At 40.0% G+C, this 20,051-nt stretch overlaps 1 protein-coding gene across 1 annotated transcript in view; it reads left to right on the plus strand.

Annotated features, from left to right (window-relative positions):
* MTMR8 (myotubularin related protein 8) overlaps window positions 1-20,051 on the plus strand; it is a 223,348-nt gene that overhangs the window by 99,377 nt on the left and 103,920 nt on the right. Inside the window, exons 9-12 of the mRNA XM_029240183.1 lie at window positions 12,520-12,645; window positions 13,499-13,548; window positions 16,476-16,676; window positions 19,108-19,236. Coding sequence (XP_029096016.1) covers window positions 12,520-12,645; window positions 13,499-13,548; window positions 16,476-16,676; window positions 19,108-19,236 — 506 coding nt within the window. The remainder of the gene's footprint in view (window positions 1-12,519; window positions 12,646-13,498; window positions 13,549-16,475; window positions 16,677-19,107; window positions 19,237-20,051) is intronic.

Here is a 20,051-nt window from a genome sequence, read left to right on the forward strand (position 1 = left end):
AGGTTCGTAGTTCCCGCTGTTTTTGATGTCTGTCTCCAGTGGCTAAGGTTGTTTCAGTGGGTTGTGTAAGCTTGCTGGTGGAGGGGACTAGTGCCTGTGTTGTGGTGGATGAGGCTGGATCTTGTCTCTCTAGTGGGCAGGTTTACGTCTGGCGGTGTGTTTTGGGGTGTCTGTGGCCTTATTATGATTTTAGGCAGCCTGTGTGCTAATGGGTGGGGTTGTGTTCCTGTTTTGCTAGTTGTTTGGCATAGGTTGTCCAGCTCTGTAGCTTGCTGGTCGTTGAGTGAAGCTGGGTGCTGGTGTTAAGATGGAGGTCTCTGGGAGATTTTCGCTGTTTGATATTATGTGTAGCTGGGAGGTCTCTTGTTGGCCAGTGTCCTGAAGTTGGCTCTCCTACCTCAGAGGCAGAGCCCTGACTCCTGGCTGCAGCACCAATAGCCCTTCATCCACACGGCTCCTCAATTTGGGATAACTCGTTGTCTATTCATGTATTCCACAGATGTAGGGTACATCAAGTTGACTGTGGAGCTTTAATCCGCTGTTTCTGAGGCTGCTGGGAGAGATTACCCTTTCTCTTCTTTGTTCTCACAGCTCACAGGGGCTCAGCTTTGGATTTGGCCCTGCCTCTGCATGTAGGTCGCTGGAGGGCGTCTGTTTTTTGCTCAGACAGGACGGGGTTAAAGGAACCGCTGATTCGGGGACTCTGGCGCACTCAGGCCGTGGGGGGAGGGAGGGGCACTGCGTGCGGGGCGGGCCTGCAGCAGCAGAGGCCAGCGTGATGTTGCACCAGCCTGAGGCCCGCTGTGTGTTTTCCCGGGGAAGCTGTCCCTGGATCCCGGGAACCTGGCAGTGGCAGGCTGCACAGGCTCCTTGGAAGAGGGGTGTGGAGAGTGACCTGTGCTCGCACACAGGCCCCTTGGTGGTGGCAGCAGCAGCCTTAGCGTATCCCGCCCGTCCCTGGGGTCCGTGCTTTTAGCCGCGGCTCACTCTGCAGGGTTTTTATCACAAATGGGTGTTGAATGTTGTTGAAAGCTTTCTCTGCATCTATTAAGATGATCATAAGTTTTTCCTCCTTCAATTTTTTAATATGGTGTATCACGTTGAGTGATTTGCTTCTATTGAAGAATCCTTGCATTCCTGAAATAAACCCCACTTGATCATGGTGTATGATCCAGTTGATGTGCTGTTGGATTCTGTTTGATAGTATTTTGTTAAGGATTTTTTTTAACATCTTTATTGGGGTATAATTGCTTTACAATGGTGTGTTAGTTTCTGCTTTATAACAAAGTGAATCAGTTATACATATACATATGTTCCCATATCAATTCCCTCTTGCGTCTCTGTTGTAGTTTTTCTTATGACAGGGTTTCCGAAAGCAAGCTCATTACACGAGATGAATTATGATGAAACACAGCAGTAGATGGCTGCTGCTCGCTCAGGCAATACAGCGCTGTCTGTCCTGCTGTGGTAGCTTTTATTTAAGCATTATCTATGTTTACATTTTAGGACTTGTTTTCTTAACATTCCAGAAATGCCAAAGCAGCAACATATGCTTTTATTGATTATACAAGCAACAATGGGCTTTCTTGAAAACATGCCGTGCTTCGTCCTTGAGCGCAAAAGCAGCACAAGGACATTGCCTTGTGTTTCCATTATTCTGATTATACTGAAGTAGCACAAGGACATTTCCTTGTGTTCCCACCATTCTGATTATACTGAGGACATGTCATGGATCAGTGCCCAAAACACTCAATGCTTATTCGCAGGCCCCCGGTTTGCCAGGGGGGGAGGCTCAAAGCATCCAGGACTGTTTGCAGTTCTGGCTTATTTGCATGCCCCCAGTTTGCCGAGGGGGCTCAAAGCAATCAGGACTGTTTCCAGTTCTGGCTTATTCGTCAGCCCCCAGTTTGCTGGGTGGGTGGGGCTCATGGGTCACGTCTCCTTTCCATGTCCTCAGTTATTCCACTACATTTCTCCCTTTTTGTTTTGCAGCTTGTGCAGCATCAAGGAGAACATGGAAGCTTGTTGCAGTGTTGCATGGTGGGTAGCTTTCACTCATCATCGGACTACAATTAAACATATGATTATTATTATAATGAGCATTAGCAATCCTGCAGTAGAACCAAATAAAGCATGTAATTTAGACATGGGATTTAAATTATTAAATCCTTGAATAATTCCAGACCATATTTCTTGTGAATTAAGTTGTTGTAATTTCTTCTGAAAAGTTTGTTGAATTTTCCCTTGTAAATTCCCAATTTCTTCTGTCAAATTTTTGTGATGTAATAAATGCTTTTTTATTTTTGCCCAGGGGAATGCAGACTGATTATATGGAACCGAAATGACACAAAAGGCACTTTGATTCCAGTCACAACGTAGCTTCATTTGTCTTTGTAAATTTACAAGTTGGTCCCCCAACATAACCACAGCTTGTTGTAAGTCTGCTATTTCCGAATGTATTTCCAAATCAATTTGTCGTTGAGAGGACCAAAGCATTTCAGAATTTTTATGCCCATCAGTTATATAATCAACGGTCTGAATAGATTGTTCTAAAGCAATTCCAGCTACTGCAGCAGTAGCTGTTATGGCTATAATACCCATGACAGCTGCAATCAACATTCCTACAAATCTTTTACTTGTTTTTAATGCATCAGTTAAATATTGCAAAACAGCCATAGGAAGAGATTCTTGCCATTCCCTTCCAAGATTGACAGGAAGCCAAAAACCTGTCCGAACTCGTAAGATACACAGACTTTTAGTAGATATGTTAAAAGATATACTAGAGTTAATACAGGTATACAGAGAGCAATTTTTACATATTATAATACCTAGAGTCTTATTCCATTCAGCTGGTCCCTTTAACAATATATAAGGTAATTTTACACAACTACGAGTATACCGAGTAACATTTTTATGAAGTCAAACTATGATTTCCAGATTTGTTAACCATATGTCCTACCCAAGCATTAATCTTTTCCAAAGCTGCCATAAGCTTCCACAAGTCCTTTTCGATGGGATATCCATTTAAATGAGGACCAGGAGGAGAAAACCCTCCTGCATGCCATACTATGGTATCATTTATAGTATTGCTATAAATAGTGTTATCCTCTCTATGCCAGTGTAAATTCTTCAGACCCCTTTTTCCTCTGGTGGAGCCAAAAGCGCTCCAATCAGTGACACTTCCCCAAGAAGTATTAACAAGAACCCGAGCCATTTCCCCTCGGCATCGACTCCAATGGACCCAATCCGATAATTGATCCACAAGAGGCACCTGGCATGGAGGCAAGTAAGGTGCAGAAACATTCTCATTAAGAGTAGAATTAGAACTTTTAAAACTATAAGCACTCAAAAGATATAACCCATGATATCTGCTTTCATTTTTGACAACACTTAACCATGCCTGATAATTCATTTTAAGGCAATGATCTCCCTTTCCCATACAAATAGGAGGTCCACTAACACCCACCGTGTAATTCTCTGTTATCCTTCCTTCTTCTTCCGGCTTCAAAGGGCCTCTATCATCAAAAGGACCAGGCAACCATCCAGACTCATTTACATATACAAGAATTGGGGCATCCCACCAGGTAACCCCCATATTAAGAGGAGGGTTAGGAATATAAGTCCAATAAGTATGGTTAGTACAATTTATCTCATTGGCTGATATGCTTATTACCTGTGCAGACAACACTGCCATCATGGCCTCAAAAAGATTGGTGCTATTGAGGGGTTTACCCTGTGAAATGATAAGATTTTTGGTAGTGTCTGTAAACTTTTTCACTTGCCACCAGGTCAATGCAGGCACCGCCTTCTTTCCACCAAGTCTTAAACTGCATATATTGTCCAGGTTCAAGAACAGTCTTGGCAAGCGCCTCCCAATCCTGAGGAATTAATATGTTTTCGGAAGCATACCTAGACAAAAGGCCTTGAACATAATTAGAATGCATCCCATATGCATTAATGGCTTCTTTTAGCATTTTTTAAATTTTTATATCATGATGGTTATACTCAACATTTACATATCCATTCGGAAATTGATCATTAGCAGGCGTAGCTGGTCTAACAATAGGGAAAGCAAAAAATGATTCAGAATATTGCTTTTCTTCCTTATTCATCTCTTCTTCCAACAATAGTCTATTAGATTCAGGTTTTAGAGGAAAGCAAAACTAACGAGAGGCTCCAACAGGATAAGCTGCTAATTCTAAAGGAGGAGCCGAAGGAATAGTAGGACATGGCTCCTGATATAAAGTAGTGGTAGCGTTGTTTTTATTTTCTTCCAATTTAACCATCAAATTTTTTAACTTTGAAAGTATATCAGAAATCTCATTCTGTTGAGAAAGTGGCATCTCATTTTGTTTGCTAGCCTGCTCCCGATCTTTATCATCATCAGAAAAAGCCCCTTCATCACTGGAACCTGAAAAATCCTCTCCTGTCTCAGACACAAGGGGAGGAGGAGGCAGAGGAAGGTCCTCTATAGGAGACTCACGAAACAGAGTACAAAAAGCAGCAGAATGATCGGGAGCAGAATTCGGACGCTGAGGGCGCACCCCATTTTCACTTTCAGTTTCAGATTGTAATGTTTCCAGGGCAAGGGAAATTAATTTACAAAGAGACCAAACACGGACAGATGTAGGGTCTCCATGCTGATGAGCTCTTCTTAAGGCTTGCATAACCTGTTTCCAAACTTTTAAATTCAACTGGTTATGACCAGTAGGTTGAAACCAGTAACAATGTTTACGAACCAGTGCAAACAATTCATCAAAAGATTCTGGTTTCACTTTCACTCCTGAACTCCGTAATAACTGTTTCAGGAGTCTAATGTATTGAAATTCTACTGAATGGGAATTCCCCATTACAGTTACTCTACTGCTCCCGAGGGTTTCACTTACTCTTGAGCGTACCAAATTCCCCTTCGGTCCCCCGATCACGCGATTACTTACTTTCAGGTCCCTGTTCGGGCGCCAAATGTTGCAGTTTTTTTTTTTATGACAGGGTTTCTGAAAGCAAGCTCATCACACGAGATGAACTGTGCCAAAACACAGCAGTAGAGGGCTGCCGCTCGCTCAGGCAAAACAGTGCCGTCTGTCCTGCTGTGGTAGCTTTTATTTAAGCATTATCTATGTTTACATTTTAAGACTTGTTTTCTTAACATTCAAGAAATGCCAAAGCAGCAACATATGCTTTTATTGATTATACAAGCAACAATGGGCTTTCTTGAAGACATGCCCTGCTTCGTCCTTGAGCGCAAAAGCAGCACAAGGACATTGCCTTGTGTTTCCATTATTCTGATTATACTGAAGTAGCACAAGGACATTTTCTTGTGTTCCCACCATTCTGATTATACTGAGGACATCACATGGATCAGTACCCAAAGCACTCAATGCTTATTCGCAAGCCCCCGGTTTGCCGGGGGGGGGGGGGGGGTGGGGGGGCGACTCAAAGCATCCAGGACTGTTTGCAGTTCTGGCTTATTCGAATGCGCCTGTTTTGCCCGGGGAGAGGCTCAAAGCAATCAGGACTGTTTCCAGTTCTGGCTTATTCGCCAGCCCCCAGTTTGCTGGGGGGGGGGGGCTCATGGGCCACGTCTCCTTTCCATGTCCTCAGTTATTCCACTACACGTCTCCCTCCCTCCCACCCTCCATATCCCACCCCTCCAGGTGGTCACAAAGCACCAAGCTGATATCCCTGTGCTATGCTGCTGCTTCCCACTAGCTATCTACCTTACTACGTTTGTTAGTGTGTATATGTCCATGACTCTCTCTCGTTTTGTCACAGCTCACCCTTCCCCCTTCCCATATCCTCAAGTCCGTTCTCCAGTAGGTCTATGTCTTTACTCCTGTCTTACCCCTAGGTTCTTCATGACATTTTTTTTTCTTAAATTCCATATATATGTGTTAGCATACGGTATTTGTCTTTCTCTTTCTGACTTACTTCACTCTGTATGACAGACTCTAGGTCTATCCACCTCATTACAAATAGCTCAATTTCGTTTCTTTTTATGGCTGAGTAATATCCCATTGTATATATGTGCCACATCTTCTTTATCCATTCATCCGATGATGGGCTCTTAGGTTGTTTCCATGTCTGGGCTATTGTAAATAGAGCTGCAATGAACATTTTGGTACATGGCTCTTTTTGAATTTTGGTTTTCTCAGGGTATATGCGCAGTAGTGGGATTGCTGGATCATATGGTAGTTCTATTTGTAGTTTTTTAAGGAACCTCCATACTGTTCTCCATAGTGGCTGAACCAATTCACATTCCCACCAGCAGTTCAAGAGTGTTCCCTTTTCTCCACACCCTCTCCAGCATTTATTGTTTCTAGATTTTTTAATGATGGCCATTCTGACTGGTGTGAGATGATATCTCATTGTAGTTTTGGTTTGCATTTCTCTAATGATTAACGATGTTGAGCATTCTTTCATGTGTTTGTTGGCAGTCTGTATATCTTCTTTGGAGAAATGTCTATTTAGGTCTTCTGCCCGTTTTTGGATTGGGTTGTTTTATTTTTATTGAGCTGCATGAGCTGCTTGTAAATTTTGGAGATTAATCCTTTGTCAGTTGCTTCATTGGCAAATATTTTCTCCCATTCTGAGGGTTGTCTTTTGGTCTTGTTTATGGTTTCCTTTGCTGTGCAAAAGCTTTTAAGTTTCATTAGGTCCCATTTGTTTATTTTTGTTTTTATTTCCATTACTCTAGGAGGTGGGTCAAAAAGGATCTTGCTGTGACTTATGTCATAGAGTGTTCTGCCTGTGTTTTCCTCTAAGAGTTTGATAGTTTCTGGTCTTACATTTAAGTCTTTAATCCATTTTGAGCTTATTTTTGTGTATGGTGTTAGGGAGTGATCTCATCCCATACTTTTACATATGCCTGTCCAGTTTTCCCAGCAACACTTACTGAAGAGGCTTTCCTTTCTCCACTGTACATTCCTGCCTCCTTTATCAAAGATAAGGTGACCATATGTGTGTGGCTTTATCTCTGGGCTTTCTATCCTGTTCCATTTATCTATCTTTCTGTTTTTGTGCCAGTACTATACTGTCTTGATTACTGTAGCTTGGTAGTATAGTGTGAAGTTACAGAGCCTGACTCCTCCAGCTCCTTTTTTCGTTCTCAAGATTGCTTTGGCTATTCAGGGTCTTTTGTGTTTCCACACAAATTGTGAAATTTTTTGTTCTAGTGCTGTGAAAAATGCCAGTGGTAGTTTGATAGGGATTGCATTGAATCTGTAGATTGCTTTGGGTAGTAGAGTCATTTTCACAATGTTGATTCTTCCAATCCAAAAACATGGTATATCTCTCCATCTATTTGTATCATCTTTAATTTCTTTCATCAGTGTCTTATAATTTTCTGCATACAGGTCTTTTGTCTCCTTAGGTAGGTGTATTCCTAGATATTTTATTCTTTTTGTTGCAATGGTAAATGGGAGTGTTTTCTTGATTTCAATTTCAGATTTTTCATCATTAGTGTATAGGAATGCCAGAGATTTCTGTGCATTAATTTTGTATCCTGCAACATTACCAGATTCATTGATTAGCTCTAGTATTTTTCTGGTAGCATCTTTAGGATTCTCTATGTATAGTATCATGTCGTCTGCAAACAGCGACAGCTTTACTTCTTCTTTTCCGATTTGGAGTCATTTTATTTCCTTTTCTTCTCTGATTGCTGTGGCTAAAATTTCCAAAACTATGTTGAATAAGAGTGGTGAGAATGGGCAACCTTGTCTTGTTCCTGATCTTAGTGGAAATGCTTTCAGTTTTTCACCATTGAGACTGATGTTGGCTGTGGGTTTGTCATATATGGCCTTTATTATGTTGAGGAAAGTTCCCTCTATGCCTACTTTCTGCAGGGTTTTTATCATAAATGGGTGTTGAATTTTGTCAAAAGCTTTCTCTGCATCTATTGAGATGATCATATGATTTTTCTCCTTCAATTTGTTAATATGGCTTATCACATTGATAGATTTGCGTATATTGAAGAATCCTTGTATTCCTGGAATAAACCACACTTGATCATGGTGTATGATCCTTTTAATGTGCTGTTGGATTCTGTTTGCTAGTATTTTGTTGAGGATTTTTGCATGTATGTTCATCAGTGTTACTGGCTTGTAGGTTTCTTTCTTTGTGACATCCTTGTCTGGTTTTGGTATCAGGGTTATGGTGGCCTCGTAGAATGAGTTTCGGAGTGCTCCTTCCTCTGCTATATTTTGGAAGAGTTCGAGAAGGATTAGGTGTTAGCTCTTCTCTAAATGTTTGATAGAATTTTCCTGTGAAGCCGTCAGGTTGTGGGCTTTTGTTTGTTGGAAGATTTTTAATCACAATTTCAATTTCAGTGCTTGTGATTGGTCTGTTCATATTTTCTATTTCTTCCTGATTCAGTCTTGGCCGGTTGTGCATTTCTAAGAAATTGTCCATTTCTTCCAGGTTGTCCATTTTATTGGCATAGAGTTGCTTGTACTAATCTCTCATGATCTTTTTTATTTCTGCAATGTCAGTTGTTACGTCTCCTTTTTCATTTCTAATTCTAATGATTTGAGTCTTCTCCCTTTTTTTCTTGATGAGTCTGGCTAATGATTTATCAATTTTGTTTATCTTCTCAAAGAACCAGCTTTTAGTTTTATTGATCTTTGCTATCGTTTCCTTCATTTCTTTCTCATTTATTTCTGATCTTATTTTTATGATTTCTTTCCTTCTGCTATCTTATGGGTTTTTTTGTTCCTCTTTCTCTAATTGCTTTAGCTGCAAGATTAGATTGTTTATTCAAGATGTTTCCTCTTTCTTAAGGTAGGATTGTATTACCATAAACTTCCCTCTTAGAACTGCTTTTCCTGCATCCCATAGTTTTGGGGTCGTTGTGTCTCCATTGTCATATGTTTCTAAGTTTTTTTTTTAATTTCCTCTTTGATTTCTTCAGTGATCACTTCATTATGAAGTAGTGTATTGTTTAGCCTCCATGTGTTTGTATTTTTTACAGATCTTTTCCTGTTATTGATATCTACTCTCATAGCATTGTGGTCGGAAAAGATACTTGATACAATTTCAGTTTTCTTAAATTTACCAAGGCTTGATTTGTGACCAAAGATATGATCTATCCTGGAGAATGTTCCATGAGCACTTGAGAAAAATGTGTTTTCTGTTGTTTTTGGATGGAGTGTCCTACAAATATCAATTAAGTCCATCTTGTTTAGTGTATCATTTAAAGCTTGTGTTTCCTTATTTATTTTCATTTTGGATGATCTGTCCATGGGTGAAAGTGGGGTGTTTATGTCCTCCACTCTGAGTGTGTTACTGTCGAATTCCGTGCTTATGGCTGTTAGTATTTGCCTTATGTATTGAGGTGCTCCTATGTTGGGTGCATAAATATTTACAACTGTTATATCTTTTTCTTTGATCGATCCCTTGAGCATTATGTAGTGTACTTCTTTGTCTCTTCTCATAGTCTTTATTTTAAAAGTCTATTTTGTCTGATATGAGAATTGGTACTGCAGCTTTCCTTTGGTTTCTATTTGCATGAAATATCTTTTTCCATCCCCTTACTTTCAGTCTGTATGTGTCTCTAGGTCTGAAGTGGGTCTCTTGTAGACAGCAAATATATGGGCCTTCTTTTTGTATCCATTCAGACAATCTGTGTCTTTTGGTGGGAACATTTACTCCATTTACATTTAAGGTAATTATCGATATGTATGTTCCTATTCCCATTTTTTAAATTGTTTTGGGTTCGTTATTTTAGGTCTTTTCCGTCTCTTGCGTTTCTTGCCTAGAAAAGTTCCTTTACCAGTTGTTATAAAGCTGGTTTGGTGGTGCTGAACTCTCTCAGCTTTTGCTTGTCTGTAAAGGTTTTAATTTCTCCATGAAATCTGAATGAGATCCTTGCTGGGTAATCTTGGTTGCAGTTTTTTCTCCTTCCTCACTTTAAATATGTTCTGCCAGTCCCTTCTGGCTTGCAGAGTTTCTGCTGAAGGATCAGCTGTTAACCTTATGGGGATTCCCTTGTGTGTTATTTGTTGATTTTCCCTTGCTGATTTTAATATATTTTCTTTGTATTTAATTTTTGACAGTTTTATTAGTATGTGTCTTGGCATGTTTCTCCTTTGATTTACCCTGTATAGGACTCTCTGTGCTTCCTGGACTTGATTAACTATTTCCTTTCCCATATTACGGAAGTTTTCAACTATAATCTCTTCAAATATTTTCTCAGTCCCTTTCTTTTTCTCTTCTTCTTCTGGGACCCCTATAATTCAAATGTTGGTGCATTTAATGTTGTCCCAGAGGTCTCTGAGACTGTCCTCAGTTCTTTTCATTCTTTTTTCTATATTCTGCTCTGCAGTAGTTATTTCCAGTATTTTATCTTTTAGGACACTTATCCGTTCTTCTGCCTCAGTTATTCTGCTATTGATCCCATCTAGAGTACTTTTAATTTCATTTATTGTGTTGTTCATCATTGCTTGTTTCATCTTTATTTCTTCTAGGTCCTTGTTAACTGTTTCTTGCATTTTGTCCATTCTACTTCCAAGATTTCGGATCATCCTTACTATCATTATTCTGAATTCTTTTGCAGGTAGACTGCCTATTTCCTCTTCATTTGTTAGGTCTGGTGCATTTTTATCTTGCTCCTTTATCTGCTGTGTGTTTTTCTGTCTTCTCATTTTGCTTATCTTACTGTGTTTGGGGTCTCCTTTTTGCAGGCTGTAGGTTCGTAGTTCCCGCTGTTTTTGATGTCTGTCTCCAGTGGCTAAGTTTGGTTCAGTGGGTTGTGTAGGCTTCCTGGTGGAGGGGACTAGTGCCTATGTTCTGGTGGATGAGTTTGGATCTTGTCTTTCTGGTGGGCCAGTCGATGTCTGGTGGTGTGTCTTGGGGTGTCTGTGGACTTATTATGATTTTCTGCAGCCTCTCTGCTAATGGGTGGGTTTGTGTTCCTGTCTTCCTAGTTGTTTGACATAGGATGTCCAGCACTGTATCTTGCTGGTTGTTGAGTGAAGCTGGGTGCTGGTGATTTTGCCGTTTGATATTATGTGGAGCTGGGATGTCTCTTGTGGACCAGTGTCCTGAAGTTGGCTCTCCCACCTCAGAGGCACAGCACTGACTCCTGGCTGCAGCACCAAGTGCCTTTCATCCACACAGCTCAGAATAAAAGGGAGAAAATGTAGAAAGAAAGAATTAGTAGAAGTAGAAAGAAAGAAAGAAAGAAAGAAGGGAGGGAGGGAGGAAGGAAGGAAGGAAGGAAAAATGAAAGAAAGAAGACAAAGTAATATAAATAAAGATAAAATATAATAAAGTTATTAAAATAAAAAATATAATTATTAAGAGAAATAAAAAGAAAAGAAAATGAAAGTAAAAAAAAAAAAAAACGGGTGGATAGAACCCTAGGACAAATGGTGGAAGCAAAGCTATACAGACAACATCTCACACAGAAGCATACACATACACACTCACAAAAAGAGGAAAAGGGGAAAAAATCATAAATCTTGCTCTCAAAGTCTACCTCCTTAATTTGGGATGATTCGTTGTCTATTCATATGTTCCACTGATGCAGGGTATATCAAGTTGACTGTGGAGCTTTAATCCGCTGCTTCTGAGGCTGCTGGGAGAGATTTCCCTTTCTCTTCTTTGTTCTCACAGCTCCCAGGGGCTCAGCTTTGGATTTGGCCCCACATGTAGGTCGCCGGAAGGCGTCTGTTCTTTGCTCAGACAGGACGAGGTTAAAGGAGCCGCTGATTCGGGGGCTCTGGCTCACTCAGGCCGGGAGGAGGGAGGGGCACAGAGTGTGGGGCGAGCCTGTGGTGGCAGAGGCTGGCATGACGTTTCACCAGCCTGTGGCACGCCGTGCGTTCTCCCGGTGTAGTTGTCCCTGGATCCGGAGACCCTGACAGTGGTGGGCTGCACAGGCTCCCCGGAAGGGTGGTGTGGATAGTGACCTGTGCTTGCACACAGACTTCTTGGTGGCAGCAGCAGCCATCTTAGCATCTCATGCCCGTCTCTGTTGTCCTCGCTTTTAGCCGCGGCTCGCGCCCATCTCTGGAGGTCCTTTAAGCAATCGTCTTAATCCCCTCTCCTCGTGCACCAGGAAACAAAGAGTGAAGAAAAAGTCTCTTGCCTCTTTGGCAGGTCCAGACTTTTCCCCGGACTCCCTCCCGGCTTGCTGTGGTGCACTAACCCCCTGCAGGCTGTGTTCAAGGCCACCAACCCCAGTCCTCTCCAGGAGCTCTGAAAGCGGAGCTCAACTCGCAGCCCCGCCCACCCCGGTGGGTGAGCACACTAGCCTCTCGGGCTGGTGGTGAGTGCCAGTCGGCCCTGATCCTCTGTGCGGGAATCTCACCGCTTTGCCCTCCGCACCCCTGTGGCTGCGCTCTCCTTCGCAGCTCCCCTTTATTTTCTTTGTCATTCCCATACAGTGTGTTAATATTTTGAGAAGAAATTCATGTAGCCCAGTAAGACCAAGTTCTCTGCTGTAGGGGTGGTAACCCTATTTATTAACCCGGCATGCTATGAAAAATTGTCTGTGCTACTTTTTGCCTCTTGTCTTCACAGGCAGTGAAGGTAGAAAAGACCAATGTCTTAGTCCATTGTTTTGATGGGTGGGACCACACAGCACAGGTCTGCTCTGTGGCCAGCATCTTCCTAGATCCATTTTATAGGACATTCAAGGGACTCATGGTAAGAGAACAAGTGATTGGATTTTACTTTGCACAAGTGGGAGATTGTGAATATATCAAAAATAACTCTAAGCCAACTTGTTTTCTACAAGAAAGAGGTCTACGAAAACAGCTCTGTTTTTCAATTTTACTTCTTTCTACTAAACCAGGCATTTACAGTCTATATACTTTACATTTCACACTCAACATAGTTTCTTATCCATCAGAAGATAAGTTGGATGTAATAGGCTGATGTAAGGGGTAGGAAAGACTCCAAAAGTTTGCAAAATTTAATGGATGACTGTTAAATAAGCAGACTGATGGGCTCATCATCTTCAGCATCAGCTGTCTGGATGTCAGACTCATGATTTTTTTCTGGTGCTGAATCCAAGGTTTCTTAGTTTGTCTTTCTATGAAACAGAACTCACAGTAGGGGTTTATCCTCATTTTTCTTTTGGAAATGCTTTATTTTTTTTAATGCTTGAAAATGTGTTTATATCAAGATTTGTTCTTGGTATAAACTCAAGTACTGCCTTTGGATCCCTGTTTTTTCATAGGTTGAATGTAATATGTTTATCAAGATTGCACTTAGTTATGGCTTGTCACACATTATGTAAAAGCCAAAAGAAATGTGACAATGGATACAAATCCAGAATAATTTCTCCTGAGAGCTTTGAAATTTGAAGGCAGCCTGTATAGGCTTTTAAATGAAATCCAAGTAACTTATTTATCATTTGGGAAATTAACTTTATGATCAGTTCAATGCAAATTTGTACAAAGTCTACTTCAGCAAAGTGTTTTGATATTTTATAGGTATGGTTAATTAATTTTATGATTTTTCTAATGCAAAATTTTCTTTTTGTATAAAAATGAAGATCCTGATAGAGAAGGAATGGATATCCATGGGCCACAAGTTCTCCCAAAGGTAAAAATATTACTTTAAAGGTAGAGGCTAAGGAGAATTTATTAGAGTGAGATTTATCAAAAACCCCAATATATTCTTGTGAAAGAAGGAAGAGTAGGTTGAACATGGCATAAATCTCTTTTCATCAAGAAACACATATTCCAGACACTATGCTAAGGGACTAGGGCTACAAGGGTGACTAGAATATCATATCTGCCTTCAAAGTGAGCAAATGATTATATCAAGTTGTTAAATATTTCAGGGAAGAACAGACATCATGGGCCACAGAGGAAAAAGTGCTTAACTGTTTCTGAAGAAGACAGGATAGCCTTCCAGGAATAGGCAGTATTTAAAAGTGAATTTTAGGGAATGAATAGCTGTTTGCTAGAGAGAACAGTGGGCATTCAGGCAGAGGGAATAATATCTAAGACGATGTACCTTTTTTTTTTTTTTGTAGTACGCGGGCCTCTCACTGTTGTGGCCTCTCCCGTTGCGGAGCACAGGCTCCAGATGTGCAGGCTCAGTGGCCATGGCTCACAGGCCTAGCCACTCTGTGGCATGTGGGATCTTCCCGGACCAGGGCACGAACCCATGTGCCCTGCATCAGCAGGCAGACTCTCAACCACTGCACCACCAGGGAAGCCCACAATGTACCTTTTAACCTTGTATAAGAAGAAAAGGCATGTGCGCATTTCTGTTCTTTGGTAAGAGGTGGATGCAAGGACTTACGTTTATTTAGTGACCTAATGCTGCTATAAGCCAAACAGCCTCACTGAGACTTTATGTGTGTTATGAGAACAATAACAAATGTTTACTGAACACCTAACAATACGCTGTATACTATATCAGACACTGAGCTGGTGCCAAAGGCACATGCAATGTGAGGTTTACCCTCAAGGAGGTTACTATTCAGGTCTTATTCTCCTGCATTGGTGTATATCCATTTAATTTCATTTGATTATTGCTCTCTAGCTATTTGGGTCCATCCATTCATTCTTCCTTTGTCAACAAACATTGGGCCAGGCAATATGCCAGGTTTTAAGGAGACTGTATTAGATCAGATATGGTCTCTGTCCCTTCTTTTATAGAAAATAAAATCAATGATGATAGTATAGTATGATAAGTGCTAAGTCAAAGGTAAACATATACAAGGGAACCTTACCTATTCTGGGCAAAGAAAGCTTTCTAGAACTGATGGCATTTTAGAACATTAAAAAGATGAGGTTGATTCTATTTTTAGTTTTTGAGAAATCTCCATAATGTTTTCCACAGTGGCTGCACCAATTTACATACCCACCAGCAGTGTAGGATGGTTCCCTTTTCTCTACATGGAGACTCCATGGAAGGACAGGAGGAGAAGGAACTAAGTTTTTGAGTGTCCAAGGCAGAAGTTAGATATTTTTACTTGATAGCCTTGATCTTTTTCATTAACACTGTATATACATCAATGTGAAATGGGTTAGGGTTTAAGAAGATAGGTTAAAATTTGCAAGAGCTGTAAGGTTTAATGGGAAAACTGTGTTAAGGATATACATAAAGGTTATTTGGGAGCAATTAAGTTCCAGCTGAGTATGGAGACTTATGGTATCAATTTGCATGGTTTTATAATTTTCTCAAGCAGCATTTATCAGTCAAGATTTGGGAGTAGAGAACATAGCTTCTTAGGCTCATCAATGGTTGGATATTGAAGGAGAATAATGACAAAAAAATGACCAGAAAATTGAAGAAAATGGGGACAGAATAGTTGATGGGGCAGAATATAGTCTGGGTAAGGAAGAAAGGGAAGCTAGTAGGAATCTGGAAAGGTGATAGGTCCAGAGATTGGGCTGGAGGAGATAAGATGAGCAGCCTTTGGAAATATAATATACGGTGATCAGAGTAGGATATTGAGATTAAGGTTTCAAAGTGGAGGAAGGACCTTTAGCTAACATCAAGAAACAGCCATGGATACGAGAGGCTGATGTGAAGTAGAGGTGAAGATCGGTGAAGATAATTAGATTCGAGTTAGTTAAGGAACCTGCTAAGCCAAGTGTAGGTCATCTGCATCGACTCCAAAGATAAGTACTTATGACTGGAGTCAGATTCTTCAGAAAATGTGGAGAAGTGACCCAAAGATTGTGGAACACAACATTGAGGAAAGTGAACAACAGCATGACCCATAGTGGAAGTGTTTTTAAGAGAGTGAAAGGAGTAGTAGAAAGGAGAAAGCTGATCCCACTTCTGCTCTGCTTTAGGATTATTATACATGGAGAATGGAATGATGAGCATTCTCCATTTGATTTGGGCCCCAAGAAGAAGTAGTGTCCTTGGTGAGATGGATTTCAATTAAATCAAAAGGTAGAACATTCAATGTAAAAGCTAAGGATGCCATGTTTATTTCTAGTGGAATGAATGGTAGAGTTGGGAAAGAGGACATCATGAGAGAGGAAACATTAAACAATTCTGGGATTAGGTTTTTTCATTCATTTAATAAACTTATTAAATACCCTTTTCATACCAGGCACTGTCCAGTAAACAAGATAGATATGGTCCTTGCTCACATGAAGCTAAAGGTAGCTGTTTAAATTAATTAAAATTAAATACAATTGAAAATTCAGTTCCTTAGTCACGCTAGCTGCATTTCAAGGGCTTAATAGTTAGTGACTACCATATTGGACAGCACAAATATGGAACATTTTGATCATTGCAGAAAGTTGTATTGTAGAGGATGTAAAAGGAAATAGAATAGATTACCAAGGGCTTACAATATTGATAATAGTGAAGGATGCTGGTGGCTAAGAGGTCCATTGGGATTAATGAACTTTGAGATTCTGGGTGGCATTTTGGCATTAGGCCTTTCCTTACCAATGCCAACAGAGACAAAAGGTGAACTTGCTATAGCCTATTCCAAACAGTGTAATCCCTGATGTTAATCATTGTCTTTCTTTACCTTTATTTGCATCTCTCAGGTGTGGCCACCTGGATGGGGACGTTAAAGAAGTATCCCCTATCTTCACACAGTTCCTAGACTGTATCTGGCAGTTAATGGAACAATTTCCTTGTGCCTTTGAGTTTAATGAAAATTTCTTGCTGGAAATTCATGACCATGTTTTCTCCTGCCAGTTTCGGAACTTCCTTGGAAACTGCCAGAAGGATCGAGAAGATCTGAGGTGAATTCAGTTTGTGAAAAAACACTGAATAGGGAGAGGGGATCAGTGTAAAAGAAATTTACCCATCACCTTGAATTTGGGACAGCAGTTCACGAAAGGGGAGGAGATGACAACTGTAAAAATAACTTTTGAAGCATAAATCACTCAGTGTTTGCATGGAGATTCCTCAAAACCTCAGATTCTTTATCTGTGAAATAGGGATAATACCTACTTTTCAGAGCAATCCTGAGGAACCAGTAAAACAATGGATGTGCAAGGACTTTGTAAGGAATGAACTACTGTGCAGGTGTGAGTAGTCAATAGCTACAGTCCTTTATCATTTGTGTCAGAGATCACCAAATGGCAGTTCATAGGCCAAATCTAGCTTAACAGGTATATTTTGTTTAGTCTGTGGAGTATTCTTTAAACTGTGAATAAGTTGTCAACATTTAAATATCACGATATTTCACATAAAAATCCAGTTATTTTAGGATTTTTTCCTAAATCAAAAAGCTGTTGTGCCAAGATATTCTGCAAAATCAGGAGCTCTGGCAGTACTGGACCTGCATTTTCTAATGGCAATTATCAGCTAAAGCTGAATAACAGCTGCTCCACTTGAATGAAGCACACACTCTCGTTTGCCACAGTTCTCACCACTCTCTATAGTTTATTCTCAGCGCACTTCTAATGTTATCTTCCCAGCTCCTATAGGCAGTTAGATTTGCACCAGACTTAAAACCCTAACATCCTCACAATATATAAAACGTAAATAATTTTTGAAGTTGACAAGATAGAGTTTCTGTGAATAGTATTCTCCTTGTTTTAGAGTCAGAGAAAATGAAATAGAGAGGGAAGTAGCTGTCGCACAGCCCACTCTTGTTTCATAGCTGTTGGTTGAGTGGCAGTTAGCTCAAGTTCTCAGACCCCTCTATGATGTATCCTGGATGAATTGGATGACATCTCTAATTCTGTTTTCTTGTCAACACAGAGATGGATCTTGCTGCTTTAACATTTGTGCTTACTTGGTAGCTTCTACGCACATTTCTATTTCATTTTGCAACTAGACCTTTCTTACCCTCTTCACAGACGCTTTCAGACGCATTCATTCTGTCTCTGACCTGCTTTTCTAGCATTAAAATCTAAGATCTTTTCCATATTCTTTTTTCCGCCCTCTTAAAGTGAGGCTAATATATCCTAGACCCATTCCCCACACAAATCTGAATCTCCATGTAAAAGTACAAAAGTTGAAAATTTTAACATGTTAAAATAGTGATTGCATAAAATAAACAGAAATATCATTCATCCATAAAAGAAAAGGCATGGACTCTAGAATCAGAGAGACTGGGGTTCAGATTTTGGCTCTGTCACCTACTAGCTATGTAACTTTTTTCAAATTATTTTTTGTCTCATTTTCTCATTATTATTTTGGGGATAAAATATTTCACAGTGTTTTATTATGAAAATTTAATGAAGTATTTTAGGTAGAGTCTGGAACAGTGTTTCACACATAGTACATACTCAACACATACTAGTTACCTTACCTCTGCAACATTTTTTTTCAACCAAAAACAAATGAGAAAGATGGATATACAAGTCCTTTGACCTCATTGAAATGGTCTGAGGATTCTAAAAGTTACAAGACTACAATGTTTAGGTCCTACAACCCATACTGCTTCTCTTTGTTGTCCTCCTTGAACTTTCTTTGACACTGTGTGAGTAAATGAACTATCCATGCATGGTTACACAGCAGCTCTCATTGGGACAATGGATCCCATGTTTTGTGCAGTGTTAACTAAGTGGCTCCTGAAGGACTCAACTAAGGTATAAGAAGAATCAGTCTTGCAATATAAATATCACAGTCTGTGCTGCTCACCTAGATAACTCACAAATATTTGCTAATATAAATTGCTAGTTGTCTTTCACTGTCTTACACCTTCTGAGAGGAGGAGAAGCTAGCTTGAAATAAAATAAAATATAGAAAAGCCAGAAATTCACCCTCTGGTCTTTCTGTTAACTTACCAGATTTTTTAAAGCAATTCTAGATTTTTTAAAACTGGGAAGGTCATTAGTTCATAGAATCTGAGATTTGGAAGAGACCTTAAAGGTTATATTTTACAAATGAGGAAATAGTCCCAGAAAGAGCTAGAGACATTCCTCAGATTACATAGCTACTCCATGGCAGAGACTATACTCAGCATCTGTTGCTCTTCAATGTGGAACACTTTCTAACCTCTAATTCATTTAAAAATGGGTAAGTTGAAGCCCAGATAATTTGTTACTCTATCAGTGTTCATTACCACTTATTTTCACTTTCCTTCTATCATATCCTATCCCTCTGTCTTGAATTAGGTTAATTGTTAATAAAATTTGGGTGATTATCAAGTTCAACAGGACTGTTGATTTTACTTGCTTGCTGCTTTTAAATTTTTGGCTTGCTTTTTCTTTCTGACAGAATCTATGAGAAAACCCATTCCGTGTGGCCTTTCTTGGTTCAGAGGAAACCAGACTTCAGGAACCCTCTCTATATAGGCTTCACTGTGTATGGGGTACTCAATCCTAGTACTGTGCCCTACAACATTCAGTAAGTTCCTAAGCTGTCCCATCCTTTCTTACAACAAGCCCAGGGCCTCAGCTGCTTTGCCTCTCCTTTTATAGCTGACATCATCTCCATAAGCCTGGCTATGGAGTAGGACACTCTCTCCCCAGATCACCCATTCCTTGCTGCCTCTGAAAACAAGACCACACTCCCTTTGGTTGTTGTTACTTGCTGAGGGAAATAAACAAGAAACAATAGTTGATTTGTGGTAATACAACCAGTCAAGATGTAGATTGTTTCATTCCTTTGAGTCTTTCCTTGTATATTCCTCTTCTTTCCCATCCTTTTCCCTAACAAAGAGAAGGAAAAACAGAGAAAGAGAATGTGCTGGTATTGTTTGCTCTACTTTCCCCAAAAAGTGTAAAGTATAGGGTGCCGTGTTCACTGACCACAACTCAATGAGTACAAGACAGAACTGAATGCATTTATTAAGTCTAGCGGTTTATTTTGTATATTCATTAGGATTTTATATATGTAAGATCATATCATTTCTGAATAGAGATTGTTTTACTTATTCCTTTCCAATTTGGATGCCTTTTATTTTCTTGCCTAATGCCCTGTTTAGAACTTACAGTGTTGAATAGAAGTAGTGAAAGCAGACATCCTTGTACTGTTCCTGATCTTAGGGGGAAACCTTTTGGTCTTTCTCCATTGAGTATATTTTTGTTTTGTTTTGTTTTACAAATGACCTTTATCACGTTTAGGACATTCCTTCTGTTCCTAGTTTGTTGAGTGCTTTTGTGATGAAAGGGTGTTAGATTATATCAGATGTTTTCCTGAATCATGTTGAGATGCAGATG

The sequence above is a fragment of the Monodon monoceros genome, unplaced genomic scaffold (genome assembly GCF_005190385.1).
Source record: "Monodon monoceros isolate NGI ecotype Baffin Bay Population unplaced genomic scaffold, NGI_Narwhal_1 Super_Scaffold_22, whole genome shotgun sequence".
In the NCBI taxonomy this organism is placed as follows: Eukaryota; Metazoa; Chordata; class Mammalia; order Artiodactyla; family Monodontidae; genus Monodon; species Monodon monoceros.